We start from the raw sequence: 14330 nt of genomic DNA, 5'->3' as shown, positions 1-14330 counted from the left end.
GATTTAGGGGTTTAGGAGGTTTAGGCGTGTTAGGAAGGGTTTAAGGCGATTAGGGGTTTAGGAGGTTATAGGGGTTTAGGAGTTTGAGGGAGAGTTTAGAGAGGTAAGGAGAGGAGTCAATTGGAGGTAGGAAGTCAGGAGTGTTTAGAGTAGGTGGGTTTAGGAGTAGTGGTTAGGAGGTTAGGAAGGTCAGGAGAGATGTTTAGGGGTTTAGGGCGGTTAGGTGGTTTTAGGAAAAGATTAGGGGTTTTTAGGGGTTTGGGGTTTAAGGAGGGTTTAGGAAGGTTGAGGAGGTTTAGGGGGTTTAAGGGAGGTGTTGGAGTTTTAGGTGGCCTGTTAGGGGTTTCGAGGTTTAGGGTTTAGGAGGTTAGGTTTAGGTGGTTTTGTTAGGAGGTTAGGAGGTAGGCGGTTAGGAGGTTAAGGGGTTTTAGGAGGGTAGGGTTTAGGAGGTTAGGGGTTTAGGAGGTTAGCGGTGTTTTAGGAGATTAGGAGGTACAGGATGTTTAGGGGTTTAGGAGTGTTTAGGAGTTTAGGAAGGTTTTTAGGCCGGTTGGGGGTTTTAGGAGGTTAGGAGGTTAGGAGGTTAGGGGGGTTTTAGGAGAATTGGAAGGGTTAGGGTTAGGGGATTTTTTAGGCGGTAGGGTGGTTAGGAGGTTAGGATTTTAGGTGGTTAGGAGGTTAGAAGGTTTAGGTGGTTTTTAGGAGGGTTAGGGGTTTAGGAGTTTTTTAGGAGGTTTGGCGGTTAGGGGTTAGGAGGTTAGGCGGTTAGGGGTTTTAGAGAATTTAGGAGGTTAGGAGGTAGGGGTTTAGGAGATTAGGAGGTTTAGGATTTTAGGCGGTTTAGGGGTTAGGAGGTTTAGGCGGTTAAGGGGTTTTAGGAGGTTAGGCGGTTAGGGTTTAGGAGATTAGGAAGGTTAGGAGGTTTAGGGGTTTAGGAGATTAGGAAAGGTTAGGATTTTTAGGTGGTTAGAGGTTTAGCGGAGGGGTTTTTAGGGCGTTCTTAGGTAGGTAGGAGGTTTAGGCGTTTCAGGGGTTTTAGGAGATTTAGGAAGGTTTCAGGAGGTTTAAAGGGGTTTTTAAGGAGATTAGGAGGTTAGGATTTTAGGCGGTTAGGTGGTTAGGAGGTTCACACCTTGATTTTACAGTGGTAGAGCACTACACCACCGTACAGTCAGACCACTGATTGTCTTCTTGGGGGGACGGCAGGTAGCCTAGTGGTTAGTGCGTTGGGCCAGTGACCGAAAGGTTGCCCAGCTGACAAGGTAAAKATCTGTCAATTAACCCACTGTTCCGTGGATGTCGATTATGGCAGTCCCKRACKCCTCTGTGATTCAGAGGGGTTGGGTTCAACACAGAAGACACATTTCAGTTGAATACATTCAGTTTTACAACTTCCTAGGTGTCTCCCTTCAGGTTGCTAGGTGAGTAAATGTATCAGTGGATAAAAGTCTCTCCTTTCTCTGAGCTGTTTTATGGTTCACTATAGGCTAAGCTTCCTTCCCTGGTTCACTATAGGCTAAGCTTCCTTCCCTTGGTTGACTATAGGCTAAGCTTCCTTCTCTTGGTTCACTATAGGCTAAGCTTCCTTCCCTGGTTCACTATAGGCTAAGCTTCCTTCCCTTGGTTGACTATAGGCTAAGCTTCCTTCCCTTGGTTCACTATAAGCTAAGCTTCCTTCCCTGGTTCACTATAGGCTAAGCTTCTTTCCCTTGGTTCACAATAGGCTAAGCTTCCTTCCCTTGGTTGACTATAGGCTAAGCTTCCTTCCCTTGGTTCACTATAGGCTAAGCTTCTTTCCCTTGGTTCACAATAGGCTAAGCTTCCTTCCCTTGGTTCACTATAGGCTAAGCTTCCTTCCCTTGGTTCACTATAGGCTACGCATGTTTCCCTTGGTTCCCTATAGGCTAAGCTTCCTTCCCTTGGTTCACTATAGGCTAAGCTTCCTTATTTTGGTTCACTATAAGCTAAGCTTCTTTCCCTTGATTTCCTATAGGCTAAGCTTCTTTCCCTTGGTTCACTATAGGCTAAGCTTCCTTCCCTGGTTCACTATAGGCTAAGCTTCCTTCCCTGGTTCACTATAGGTTAAGCTTCCTTCCCTGGTTCACTATAGGCTAAGCTTCCTTCCCTGGTTCACTATAGGCTAAGCTTCCTTCCCTTGGTTCACTATAGGCTAAGCTTCCTTGTTGACTAGAAGCTAATCTAACAAAAGAAAACCAAAAACAAATTGGTGCATCGACTTTAATGCAAATCAGCTTCAATCCTGTAAATCGATGTACAATCATGTTAAATCATGTTAAAATATTAAATCATGTTAAATCTCAGTGTCTTTATTTGCATGTTTTCATATGACGCTAGAGCGAGCCCTTGAAAAAGTTTATCATTTGGCAGACAATGATTAGACTAGAAATTTCAAAACAATGGATATACTGAATATTTCAAACAATGGATTATACTCGAGATATTTCAAAACAATGGATTATACTGAGATATTTCAAAAACAATGGATATATCTGAGAATATTTCTAAACAATGGATTAACTGAGAATTTCAATAACTTTTCCTCTCCTCTTTCAGATTCTTTGCATATGTGCACACCTACCAAACACACTAACCAGACACTAACTGACAACCCACTCTCTTTTGACTGTGGTCCTTTCAACCATTGTGACCTATAGATGTGGTTAACTGACTTGCCTAGTTAATTAAGGATACATTTAAAAAAATAAAAAATCCAACCTCATCTGTTGGTATGAGAGTTCGCTATGTCCTACGCCAGTCGTTATCTTCTACACTAGAATCCCTCCTGGGCCTAATCAGTCTGGATCACTTCTTCAAAGATCATCAGGCCTGTGGCAATTGTTGGTCAGAACCTGGTCTTCAGTAAAGTGCTGTCTGCCTTGGTGTGGTGACGCAGTTTGTGGAGTCACTGCTCTCCCTTCCATTATCCTGACTGACTACTGTGCCAGTGATACTATGATACTGACTATACTGTCTGGCAGTGTAATCATTGTGATACTGACTGATACGTATGCCAAGTGATACTGATGATACTGGACTGATAGCTGTGCCAGTGACTACTGTGATACTGACTGATACTGTGCCAGTGATACTGTTGGATACTGACTGATACTGTGCCAGTGATACTGTGATTACTGACTGATACTGTGCCAGTGATACTTTGATACTGACTGATCTGTGCCATGAATACTGTGATACTGGACTGATACTGTCAGTGATACGTGATACTGACTATACTCTTGCCAGTGATACTGTGATACTGACTGATACTGTGCCATGATACTGTGATACTATGATGATACTGTGCATGATACTATGATACTGACTGATACTGTGCCGAGTGATACTGTGATACTGACTGATACTGTGCCTGACCTCTGGAACGTAATACTTGCCAGTGATTACTGTCTAACTGGACTGATACTGTGCCAGTGATACTGACTGATATCTGTACTATACGTGTCTCAATGATTACTATGATACTGACTGATACTGTGCCAGTGATACTGTGATACTGACTGATACTGTGCCAGTGATACTATGATACTGACTGATACTGTGCCAGCAACGAGACGGTTACTTCCTGTATGTCCACCAAGAACCCAGCTGGGGTCAGACTTCACACAGGTGTGGTTGTGTTCATAGATGTTCTGGGCCGTGAGCATACTGGTTGTAGTTTGCTACATGTGTATCACCAACAAGGTCCTCCACTCCTTCAGAAACTCTGGCAGCAACAACAGCCAGGGAAAGCAAAAGACCAAGTTCCGTGTCTTCCTGGTTCTGGTCGTGTTCTCTGTGTGCTTAATTCCGCTCCCACACCGTGCAGATCCCATACACCTTTCAGCAGACCAACGATGACAAGGCCTGTTCTCAAGTCTCCATCAAGATCGCTAAAAAGGTGACGCTGTGGCTGTCCACCACCAACATCTGCCTGGACCCACTCGTCTACTCCTCTTGCTGTGCAGGGAGTTCAGAGAGAAACGGATGGGAATGTTGAACCGAGGAGGGACACCTGCATAAATAACATCAGGCACCACAGAGTACAGCTCAACATAGACAGGGAGGAGTAGAAAGAACAATTAGACAGGACATCCAATAGGACATTTCTCTAATTGAGACAAAAACATGTTGTAGGCTATATAGGGGATTTGAAAAAAACTTCCTGAGGAAAACTTAACATCTTTATCTTAACTTAGTTTTATTTTGTTCTAAACTTGTTTAAATGTTTCCACCCATCTTTGACGGAGAGACAGTTTGAGGGAAGCCGTTTTAGTGATGAAAAAATGTTTTTACTATGTCTTCCGAGTATACTTCTCGCCAATGTCCAGTCTCTAGACAACAAGGTGGATGGAATTAGGGCAAGGGTTGCCTTCCAGAGAGACATCAGAGATTCTAACATTCTCTGTTTCATGGAAACATGGCTCTCTCGGGATGTCGTCAGAGTCGGTACAGCCACCCGGTTTCATCATACGCCGAGCCGAGAGAAATAAACATCTCTCTGGGAAGAAGAAGGGCGGGGGCTGTATGCTTCATGATTAACGACTCATGGTGTAATCATAACAACATACAGGAACTCAAGTCGTTTTGTTCACCTGACCTAGAATTCCTTACAATCAAATGCCGACCATATTATCTCCCAAGAGAATTCTCGTCAGTTATCGTCACAGATGTGTATATACCTCCTCAAGCTGATAGCACGACAACCATCAAGGAACTTCACTAGACTCTATGTAAACTGGAAACTATATATCCTGAGGCTGCATTTATTGTAGCTGGGGATTTTAACAAAGAAACATTTGAGAACTAGGCTACCTAAATTCTATCAGCATATTGATTGCAGAACCCGCGCGAGTAATACACTGGACCATTGCTACTCTAACTTCCGCGATGCATACAAGGCCCTCCCCTGCCCTCCCTTCGGCAAATCCGACCACGAGTCCATTTTGCTTCTACCGTCCTATAGGCAGAAACTCAAACAGGATGTACCCGTGACTAGAACCATTCAACGCTGGTCTGACATATCGGAATCCATGTTTAAAGATTGTTTTGATTACGCGGACTGGTAAATGTTCCGGGCAGCCTCAGAGAATAACATCGACCTATACGCTGACTCTGTGACTGAGTTAATCAGGAAGTGTACAGGAGATGTTGTACCCACTGTGACTATTAAAACCTACCCAAACCAGAAACCGTAGATAGATGGCAGCATTCACGCAAAACTGAAAGCGCGAACCACCGCATTTAACCACGGAAAGAGGACTGGGAATATGGCCGAATATAAACAGTGTAGTTATTCCCTCCGCAAGGCAATTCATTAAACAAGCAAAATGTCGGTACAGGGACAAAGTGGAGTCACAATTCAACGTCTCAGACACGAGACGTATGTGGCAGGGTCTACAGGCAATTACGGACTACAAAAAGAATACCCGCCACGTCACGGAAACCGAAGTATTGCTTACAGACAAACTATACACCTTTTTTTGCACGCTTTGAGGATAATACAGTGCAACCGACACGGCCCGCTAACAAGGACTGAAGGCTCCCCTCTCCTTCTCTATGGACTACTTGAGTAAGACGTTTAAGCGTGTTAACCATCGCAAGGCTGGTTAACAAAAAAAGATAAAGAATAGAATTAATCCAAGTGGCTCAGATAAAACTATCAATGTGTTAGATATCCTTTAAATATTGATATTTGATTGCGTTGACAGCCAAACACAATTCAATATTACTTTTGTAAAAACAGTAAATAGCAGTATAAAGTTAAGGATATCTGATAAACTAATGTAACAGTTTTTATTCAACCTTAAAAAATGACTAACTCATCCATGTCCACATTTGGAGGTTCGCCTGCTGTAACTATAAATGTCTTCTTACTGTAATCATAGAAAACGTGGATGTTCAAGATAACATGCAAAGGTCGTAGGTCAGTGGAGATTGCTATAGTCACAATTGCTATAATAATCTGTACCAAATCTCAAACTGCATTGATCACTTGCATCATGTACTTCTCATGTTGTCTCAACTGCAATCCAGGTCATTTGGTTCTGCTATTAGATTAAGTACAGTAATAACACATTTAATTGTTGTATAAATACACCATATCTGACATGTTATTCCCATTTGAACTTTGTTGTGGTTTTAAATAGTTAAAAATGCAGTGAAAACACATTTAGATAAGAACTAAATAAAAAAAATCAGACATGGTTTTTCCCATTGGTATTTGGTTGTGCATTCAGATGGTTGAAACACATTCGAAATTCAATGAACTTTTGGCTGTCTCTTTGAGTGAGTGACTATATATAGTTTTAATCTCATTGATCAACGTCTCAACCTATTTATCCACGTTGAAATGACACGGTGTTCCCAGTGGGCAATCACACCTGGTTTGTCTAGTTCTCCTAGTACCTGTGTATCGTGTTATGTAGGCTTAACCTCTGAACTGCACGTATCAATGTAGTCACTGGACTCCATTAAAAACAGTGAAGACTCTTGTTTTGTAGATGACAGCGCTAACAGTAATGTTATTTCATACACAACTTCTGTAAATAACCTTTAAAAATTCAGCGAACGATCATAACGGAAGTTTATTTCATACAGTGGTTGAGGGAACTTTTCTCATTGTGGTTATGCGGGTTTTGCAACAAACAGTTGTAGGGTATTTTTGAAGGAAATAATTGGGTCATTCACTGTTGGTTCCCATACACAATCTGACCTAGAAAAGAAAACCATTACACAGGAAGTCAGATATTTTATCACTAATCTGTAAAGCATTAAAATAGCATTGACACGACAGTGGTAACAACCTCAAGCTTCAGCAAGCCTCTGCCTTTTATCAGCTACATCTTACATTAAAGAAATGTATTTTAAATGTATATACATTATACAACTTGATCTTCTACACCCACAACGGTTGTCTCAACGAATCAGCTGCAAGCAGCACGGGATGATGCTGTGTTCTTGAGATAACACAACAAAACAAACACTCCAGCTCAAAGACACACACAAACATATAGAATAACACATTGTCCTGCACACTGTCCTGCACACTGTCCTGCACACTGTCCTGCACACTGTCCTGCACACTGTCCTGCACACTGTCCTGCACAGTGCCCTGCACACTGCCCGGCACACTGTTCTGCACACTGTCCCTCCACACTGTCCTGCACACTGTCCTGCACACTGTCCTGCACACTGTCCTGCACACTGCCCTGCACACTGCCCTGCACACTGTCCCTGCACACTGTCCGGCACACTGCCCTGCACACTGTCATGCACAATGTCCTGCACATTGTCATGCACAGTGTCATGCACACTGCCCGGCACACTGTACTGCACATTGTCATGCACACTGTCCTGCACACTGCCATGCAATCAGCAGAGACAAATGTTTTTTTTCTTGCTCAAAACCACACTGTGTGCTCACAACCACAGCCCCTTTGCTCTTCTGGTTGCAAAGGGGGTTTGAACTCATTAAAGAGCAAGGGGTGGGCGGACTGGGCCAGGGGGYGTGGATGGGGTCCGACCCGGGGCCCGGAGGTCTCTTAAGATATCAGTCAGGCAGTGAGTCCTGCCTGCTGCATCGCCACTCACCACCTAGTGAAACTGATGTACACTGGCACCAACCTCTCAGTGGACAATTAAACAGGAAGAGAGGAGGGACAGGCTCATTCACACAGAGTAAGACTGGCAAAGTTATTGGGATTGCGACAAGAAAACCCCACTCTAGCTTTATACAGAGAACACCCGTACAAAAGAGCATCACATGCTTACTGTACAGTACACTCAAATATACCGCTTTGTTGGTAGGTGTGGAAAGATTCTAAGGAAAACAGCTGAATTGGGATATTTCACTTCTTCATATAGAGCGAAGACTTCTGAGTTTTGTTCATCATATTGTCTGTTCCAGTGACTTTCTTCAAAATCAAAGCTTCAATTAAAGGAGGGTAAGGACATTTTCATTAATGCATTTAACGTCATTTATGTTTGGCAGTGTTTAATAACAATTCTGCATAACAATTGTCACAGGGACGAGGACACATTCAAGCATGTTTTTAAACTCAATTTACTTTTTCAATGAATGTCCTAAAGTACAGCACAGTGTGAGCTGTCCAGACTGAAACAATTCAGATTTATGTTGGGACTGAGTGTATTTTTTTTAGGGGATTTGACTCCAATCTCTCATAAAGTTGTAGAAACATGATTTGAAAGGGATTCCATCTCCTCTGAGTATCAGTCTACAAACCCCTAAATGGTTCCAACTTTGAAAACAGGCCTTGGTTYCCATAGCACCTGTTACTGCACTGAATGTCATTCCAAACGGGTTTGGATTCCCTGTGTAAAGCGGCAAGGCAAGCGGATACAGAGACAGACAGACAGATGGAGGTTGTAAAGAAGTGACCGCCGCTGTGCGTGTACTGTCRATCATCGGTATATATTGTATCGCTCAGTACACAGGACTACACTGGTGTACAGTTTATTATGGGCTCACTGGAAGGTCGAGAAACAGACTTTTGTTGATGGAAAAAAAAGATGACTAAGTTACAAGTTTGACTTGAGACTTTGTTCGTCAAGTCATTCAGTCTTTTTCCTCGGCGTAGCTTACGTCAGCTCTCACTTCCCTTTCTCTAATCTTCTCCAAACTGAACCTTCCTTCTTCATTCATTTCACCAGAAAGGAAAACAACTTGACTGAGCTCTTTTAGATAAAGTGAGTGTGACAATTACATGCAGGAAAAAAATAGAATGTTGTTTGTGTGTATCGTATGGGGCGATACCGTCACGTGAGATAAAATACATTTACAATGTACATGTTGTTCAAAAGCACAGCTCATGCACACACGACACACACAGCTCATGCACACGCGACACACACAGCTCATGCACACACGACACACACAGCTCATGCACACGCGACACACACAGCTCATGCACACACGACACACACAGCTCAATGCCACAACGACACACCAGCAGCTCCATAGCACACAACGAACCAACACAGGCTCCTCAACCACGACACACCAACAGCTCATACACCCGCGACACACACAGTCATACACGAAAGTTCATAAACGCGACAACAACACAGCTCACACTGCACAATGCGCCACAAAGCTCATAAGCCACACCGCGACCACAAGCTGCTTGCACACAGCAAACCACCACAGCTCATGCACACATCTCATGCACAGCCAGCTCGATGCACACATGCAAATACCAATCTGGTACACAAATAACTGAAGGCGGGGAATGATTGGTTTGATAACGTTCAAAGGTATGTTTCGGGACCATCTATGGTGTGTTCCATGATCTCAGCATATACCAACTAATGCAATACCAAAACGTATTACCCATTCGAAAAGCTTTCAAAAATGAGCATCTAAACTTGATCACTCTGTCACAGAGCGAACTTTGCAAAATGCGCATGAATCAATTAAAGGTTGTAGCGTCGCTAGATTTGAGTGGAATTTAAAAAGGCTTCTGACAAGTCTTTAAATTATCTACCTTAGAAATGTCAGACGCCTGATCTTTTCCCTATATCAAAAAATGTATCAACGCTACAAAATTGCCTTATTGTTATAAGTTCACCATTGTCCTGTTTGCTGGGGGCTGTGTGTTGGATGGCTTTGTGTGTTGTGGGTGGTTGCTGTGAGTTCACCGGACAGTGGCTGTCAACTGTCGTACCCTACCGGGCGTCAACACCCACCCATACACACTATCACCTCCACACACTGGTGCTATAGCTAAGCCCCAAACACCACCGCCCTGGTTGTGTGTTAAAGCACGGGCTGGCCTGTCTACATCCCGTTGTTAGTGGGGTGGGTAGATGTGGTATACCGGTGGCTAGTGTGTTACGAGACGTGGCTGTGTGGGTTGGTGGCTGCTGTCGTTACCCCGGGTCGGGCCTAGTGTGTTACCGGGGCTGGTGTAGTTACGGGTGGCAGTGTCGTATACGAATGGAAGCCGGTAGAGTTGGTGATGCAGTCTTACAGCCACCCAAACCCCGACATGCATGATGTGTTTACGTGGGTGGGTGGTGTGTTACCGCTGACTGGCCTCGGTGTGTCTACCGGTTGGCCCTGTAGAGTCTTACTGTGGCTCATCGCCGGTGTCCTAACCCGGGTGGCTGTGTGTTACCGGGGCTGTGCTGTTGCCGTGTTGGGTGGCTGTGTGTTGGGCGTGGCTGTGTGTTGGCCGGTGGCTGTGTGTTGCCGGGTGCTGGCTGGTTGTTTCCGGGTGGCTGTGTGTTAGTGGCGTGGCTGTGTAGTGGTTGCCGCGGCTGCTGCGTGTTGCCGGGTGGCTGTGTGTTTCCGGGTGGCTGCCTGTGTTGGCCGTAGGGTGGTGTGTTACCGGGTGGCTGTTGTTACGCGGCGCGAGTGGCTTGGTTGTAGGTGAGGGGCTGTGTTGTTGCCGGGGTGGGACTGTGGGTTTCCGGACTGGCCTGGTGTGCTTCAGGAGGAGCTGGTGTTGCCCGGCGTTGGCTGTGTGTGGCCCGGTAGGTGGGCTGGTGTCGTTATCGGGGTGGCTGTCAGTTACCGGGTGGCGTCGTGTATAGAGCCGGCGGGCTGGAGGGTGTTAGTGGCTGTGGCTTGGCGGTCGAAGGATACAACCTAAGTGTGTTGGCCGGGTGCGGGTGTGTTGCCGGGTTGGACTGTGTGGGTATTGCCCCGGTGTGGCTCGGTGATTGTTACCGGGGGCTGTGTCTCATCCCGGGCTGGCTGTGTGAGTTAGGGGTGGCTGGAATGTCGTGGTTACCGGGGTGGCTTGAAGGTAGGTTGCGGCGTGGTGCTGGTTTTTGTTAACCGGCCGTGGCTGGTGATTTATTCCGGCGACGGTGTGGCTGTGCTGGTGTCCTGGCCGTGGTTTGAGACCGGTGGTGGCCTGTATAATGGTCGCCCGGGGTGGGCCTGTGTGTTACCAGTTGGCTGTTTTGCGGGGGCAGGTTGTTAATGAGCTAGTAGAGGGTGAAGATGCTGTAGGAGATCTCATCACAGGCCATGCTGGTGCCACACTCAAACAGACAGGAGAAGGCCACGTCCGACGGGCCCCAGCTTAAGGCAGCTCCAGGTAGGTCAGGTCAGAGTAGGAACTGGGGCCCTCGTAGATCACCCACGAGCCAGACCAGCTGTCCGGGTGGAGGTGTAGGGAGGCAGGGTGCAGCCAACCCACAGCTCTCTGCGTCTTCCCCCAACAGGACGGGTAGCCTATCCTAATCAGAGAGGTTATTAAAATGACACTTTCTAATTGTTTTCTATTTTTTACATTTGTCAGGAAATGCAGCTCTGTCTCAGGTTCTGATTCCGTGGAGTGGTTGTCTCTCTCTCTCTCTCTCTCTCCCTCTCTTATTGGTGAATGCATGTTGTGTTGCTATGGGGAAATAGAGGCCTTGCCGTTTACCACTCATCCAATCATTTTATTGTGTTTCTCTCCATAGTACTGCTGGGCGTGAGGATGAATGGCAGCCAATCAAACCTGTCTCTGAAGTGTGTGCGTGACACCAGTGTGACGGCGGTGGTCTTCCCCTGTCTCTACAGCGCCCTCTTCCTGTTTGCGCTGGTACTCAACTGCCTGGCTGCATGGATCTTCTTCAACATCCGTAGCACCACCACCTTCGTGGTCTACCTGAAGAACGTAGTAAGGGAACCAGCATTTATTTTCTGTGATAAACCAAATTTAAGTTCGACTGTCAAGAATAGTTTAACAATACGACTGACGACTGACGTGGACGGCCATTCTGTCAACAGGTGGTGGCAGACCTACTGATGACTCTGTCCATCCCGGTGAAGGTCCTCARGGACGCCGGCGTGGGCTCCTGGCGTCTGCGTGCGTTCTACTGRCGCTACTCTGCCGTCCTCTTCTACACCACCATGTACATCAGRATCCTGCTCCTGGGGCTCATCAGCCTGGACCGTTACCTCAAGATAGTCAGGCCCTTTGGGAAGTGCGCCCTCCAGAGGGTCGGAGTGGGACAGGCTTTGAGTGTGGCCGTCTGGGCTGTGATGGTMTCTCTGGCTCTGCCCAATGCCATTCTGAGTGACCGTACACCGACGCTCTCTGGCGGTCGGCTGAAGTGTACCTCTCTGAAGGGTCCGGACGGTATGCTGTGGCACGAGGGCTTCAACTACTTCTGCCAGGTACGGGCTACATTCTTGTACGTCGTCGGCATCGCTACACTGAATGGTATCCTGGCGTTAGTACGTTAACCTGGSTAACCAAGGGGCAGTATTTATAGATATTGACCCTGTTGTTCAATACATTTCTACTGATTACATGTTGCCACCCTGACGAAGGCTTTGGCTGATAAGTGTTTGGTGTATTTTAATAATGACTTAGCCCACACGTTAAACGTTATTAAACTTGCAAACCAACACGAGTGTCTAAACTTTGGATTTTTTTTTATGCCACTTTATACACCTATTTGTGGTTTAAAAAATAAATTATTGTGCCTTACTGAGTTTCCTCCTCTTCTTCCCAGGTGGTGTTCTGGGGAACACTGGCTCTGATGCTGTTTTGTTACACCTTCATCAGTCGTAAAGTCTACGAGTCCTACAAAGCCTTGCGTAGTGGCTCCAACGCGGCTAGCCGCAGGACCAAGGCCAAAGTCTTCGTGGTAGTGGTGGTGTTTTTCATTTGTTTCGCCCCTTTTCATTTCGCCAGAGTGCCCTACACTCTCACCCAGARGCGAAAAATAGCCAACCAATGCTGGGCGCAGAACGCGCTCTACGTTGCCAAGGAGACCACTCTCTGGCTCTGTGCCACTAACGTGTGTCTGGACCCGCTGATCTATGTGTTCCTGTGCAGGGTGTTCCGGAAAAGATTGACAGCCATGCTCAATCGCAAGCCCCTCCCCCAGGGTGCTTTGGAGTCGCCCACGGCAACCTCTACACATTTGGAGATGTCACAGGTGGTGAATAACAGAATGTTGGATGTCAGTACGGCCTAGAAGCACAATGGACATGATTATTTTATTTTGTTTTTCTCCCAGCCTTGTTGAATTGTAGATCTATCTTGGCCTGATGTTAACCCTTGGACAGATTGTGACCAGAGTAAATCCTTCAAAACATCTTTGGATAAGTGGCTCTGTTTACTAAGACAATGTTGCAGGTCTAATAGGCTATAAACAGCAGGGTTCCCACATCACCTCTGTGATGAGCATTCTGAAACAAACTGACTCAGGGCTTTTCCAAATATCATGTTAAAAATCATCCACAAGAGACAACCCAGGCTAATGTGTCCGTCTCTAACGTTCGTCGAGTCATTCAGTCTTTTTCCTCGGCGTAGCTTACTGTCAGCTCTCACTTCCCTTTCTCTAATCTTCTCCAAACTGGACCTTCCTTCTTCATTCATTTCACCAGAAAGGAAAACAACTTGACTGAGCGCTTTTAGATAAAGTGAGTGTGACAATTACATGCATGAAAAAAATAAAATGTTCTTTGTGTGTATCGTATGGGGCGATACCGTCACGAGTTAAAATTCATTTACAATGTACATGTTGTTCAAAAACACATTAACTCACACATCTCCTGCAAACACCAATCTGTACACAAATACTGAAGGGTAAAAATGGTTGGTTTAATAAAGATTCAAAGTTACGTTTGCGAGGATATAGTGGTGTTTATGGCCATTTACAGCAATCCAGAAATAACTGCATTTCAACAGAGCTATACAAAATGTAGGATCTTAATTTGATCACTCTGTCACAGGAGAACTTTCTTGCAATGCATGATCATTTAAAGTTGTAGTGTATTTGAGGTTTAAAAAAAGGCTTCTGAAGTTTCTCATTTCCACTTAAATCAAGTCTGACATTTCTTTCCTTACAAAAAAATGAAAATCAACCCTTAGAAAAATTGTCCATTAATTATAATCCACATAATTCCCATTTCCTGTTGCTGCAGGATTACAGTAAATTGAGGGTTAGTAGGCGTGGATGGATACATAACTAGTATTAAAACGTCAGAACAGGAATCATTCACACTGTGGACTGCGTTTAAATATGGTGTTGTTACACACAAAACTGAAAACCCAACATGAGTCATAAGCTCCAGACTTTACAAAGCAGAAGGAAACAGGCAGGAAACACTAGAATCAACAGTTAATTAGCTTTTACGAAACATTGACAAAGACCTGGTCCTCGTCCTCTTCTTCTTCCTCCCCTATGGTCTGTCTTCCCAGGGTTGTGTTGTATTGTGTGAGCTCTGTGTGTTGTTAGGTGGCTGTGTGTTGTTAGGTGGCTGTGTGTTGCCGGGTGGCTGTGTGTTGTTAGGTGGCTGTGTGTTGTTAGGTGGCTGTGTGTTGCCGGGTGGCTGTGTGTTG

General features: G+C 45.4%; 1 protein-coding gene across 1 annotated transcript; it reads left to right on the top strand.

Moving 5' to 3' along the window:
• Positions 1-7870: 7870 nt before the first annotated feature.
• On the top strand, positions 7871-13464 carry LOC111978136 (P2Y purinoceptor 13). The gene is made up of 4 exons (XM_024007981.3): positions 7871-7961; positions 11452-11651; positions 11762-12151; positions 12493-13464. The coding sequence occupies exons 2-4, from the start codon at positions 11469-11471 to the stop codon at positions 12958-12960; spliced, it is 1041 nt and encodes a 346-aa protein (XP_023863749.1). The 5' UTR covers positions 7871-7961; positions 11452-11468; the 3' UTR covers positions 12961-13464.
• Positions 13465-14330: the final 866 nt, after the last annotated feature.

The sequence above is a fragment of the Salvelinus sp. IW2-2015 genome, linkage group LG2, assembly GCF_002910315.2.
Source record: "Salvelinus sp. IW2-2015 linkage group LG2, ASM291031v2, whole genome shotgun sequence".
Classification (NCBI taxonomy): domain Eukaryota; kingdom Metazoa; phylum Chordata; class Actinopteri; order Salmoniformes; family Salmonidae; genus Salvelinus; species Salvelinus sp. IW2-2015.
This window is presented reverse-complemented; position numbering and strand designations above follow the sequence as displayed.